Source organism: Condylura cristata, unplaced genomic scaffold (assembly GCF_000260355.1).
Source record: "Condylura cristata isolate star-nosed mole 26May11 unplaced genomic scaffold, ConCri1.0 scaffold00032, whole genome shotgun sequence".
In the NCBI taxonomy this organism is placed as follows: domain Eukaryota; kingdom Metazoa; phylum Chordata; class Mammalia; order Eulipotyphla; family Talpidae; genus Condylura; species Condylura cristata.
In genome coordinates, this window is record NW_004567133.1 from 20321003 (window position 1) to 20322807 (window position 1805).

The 1805-nt window shown below is 69.9% G+C and overlaps 1 protein-coding gene across 1 annotated transcript in view; it reads left to right on the plus strand.

The window, feature by feature from the left end:
* The window catches only part of HAGH (hydroxyacylglutathione hydrolase), a 3295-nt gene extending 1929 nt beyond the window's left edge, over nt 1-1366 (plus strand). The window contains exon 5 of the mRNA XM_012731700.1: nt 58-1366. Within this exon, the coding sequence (XP_012587154.1) occupies nt 58-612 (555 nt within the window). The 3' untranslated portion in view covers nt 613-1366. The remainder of the gene's footprint in view (nt 1-57) is intronic.
* Nucleotides 1367-1805: the final 439 nt, after the last annotated feature.

Here is a 1805-nt window from a genome sequence, read left to right on the forward strand (position 1 = left end):
GGGCGGGCGCGGGGGCGCTGCTGGCCGGGTGTGCAGCGGTCTCGGGCTTCCCCCCAGAAAGTGTACTGCGGCCACGAGTACACCGTCAGCAACCTCAAGTTCGCGCGCCACGTGGAGCCCCACAACGCCGCCGTCCGGGAGAAGCTGGCGTGGGCCAAGGTGAGTTCGCAGCCGGCCGCTGCCAGGCGCCTGCTGCCCCTTAGCCCTGGCGCCCGGGGGCACAGGCCGGCAGGCCGTTGGCTCCTCCCCTTCCAGGGGGCAGGGACGCCGGGGGCCCGCACTGCCCCTCCCCCTGGCGCCGAGCTGCTGCTGCTGCGTGACCTCGCCAGGGCGGTGGGCGCAGTCTGGGTGATGCTGGGCCCGCGAAGGGTGGACGGTGTCTCCTCCCCGACTCCCCTCACGCCCCCGGCCTCTGGCGTTTGCTGCTCTGCCACGGCGCTTTCCTGGAGGGATCCTGTATCGCCACGCTGCCGCCTCTGGAGGTGCCGGCTCCCGGTCTCCCGGAGCGCTGGCTGGCAGCTGGTGCCCCGGGAATCTGCCCTTCCGTCCAGGTTGCCAGAGGTTGAGCGCTTTGCGCTGTCTCCACTGAACGCCAGCCAGGGTGCGGTGTAACCCGCGCGAGACCCGCATCTGCTTGAAGGGTGCAGCCCCGGGCTGGGACGGAGCGTCTGTGCGTGCAGTCCCTGCCGCGAGGGGAGGGCGCCGGGCCCTCGGCAGCCACTGGCCTCCGTGCGCCACGAGTGCCCTGTCACTGTGGGACTGTGCACGTCTGAGCCACATGACAGGCATTCCTGCGTCGTTTCCAGCTCGATGATTCTGAGATTCCGCCGTGGTCCTTTTTCATCGCTGTGTAGTATTCCGCCGCTTAGACCTGCGCTTTGTGCTCGGCGCTGTGGCGCGTGGCCGCTGGCCGTGGCGGGCGCTGGTGCACGCAGGCCCTGCGTGGCCCCGGCCTGGCTTCCCTGGCGTGAGCTTGCAGCGGTGTGGCTGGTTGTGGCGGGTGTGGGGCTCCTAGAGTGACCCCAGACCGAACCTCGTGTCCCCAAGGGGCACGAGCAAGGGGTCGCCGCACGGCTGCCGTCGGCCTTCTCGGCCAGCCCCTCGGCGGTCACCGCGGCCTCACGGCGGTCTGCGCCCCACGTCCGTGGCCGGGCCCGCGCGTTCGTCAGCGCTGTCTGCCTGGCTGGCTGTCAGCCGCCCCGGCCTCTGTTCCCCGCGCTCCCCACCTCGGGCTTGTCTGCCCGCGGCGCCCGCCCACTGCAGCCCCTCCCCGCTCCTGCTCTCCCGCTCGCCGCCTTCAGCTTGAAACTCCAGACTCCCCTCGGGGTTTTCTTTCTTTTTAAAGACAGACTCATTTATTCACACACACAAGAGCTGGGGTCCAGGCCGGAAGCGTGGGGCGAGGCACTCCCCAGAGACAAAGTGGGGAGCCGAACAGGCGGGTCCACTGAAATCCGTGCCGCGGGGGTGGCGGGGACACGGGCAGCTGCTCCTGGGGCCGCCACCCGCCTGTTGGGGGACAGGACGGCGCTAGCCCGCGGTGTCCAGGGAGGCCGGAGGCTTCGGTGGCCCGTGGTCACGCTGCCTCGTGCTGGACTTCAGCCTTTGCAATTTTTTTTTAGTGCTATTTTTTTTAAAGCTTCACTCATGCACACAGAAGTGGCCACAGGCCAGAGGTGCAGGGCGGCGAGAGGCCTCCCCGGAGGCAGAGCGGGGAGCAGAACGGGCCGCTGGACGCAGCCCACTGCTGAGGGGGCGGCGGGCGGGCGGCAGGAGGGGCCTGCGGCCTCCGTGCTGCGCCCTCG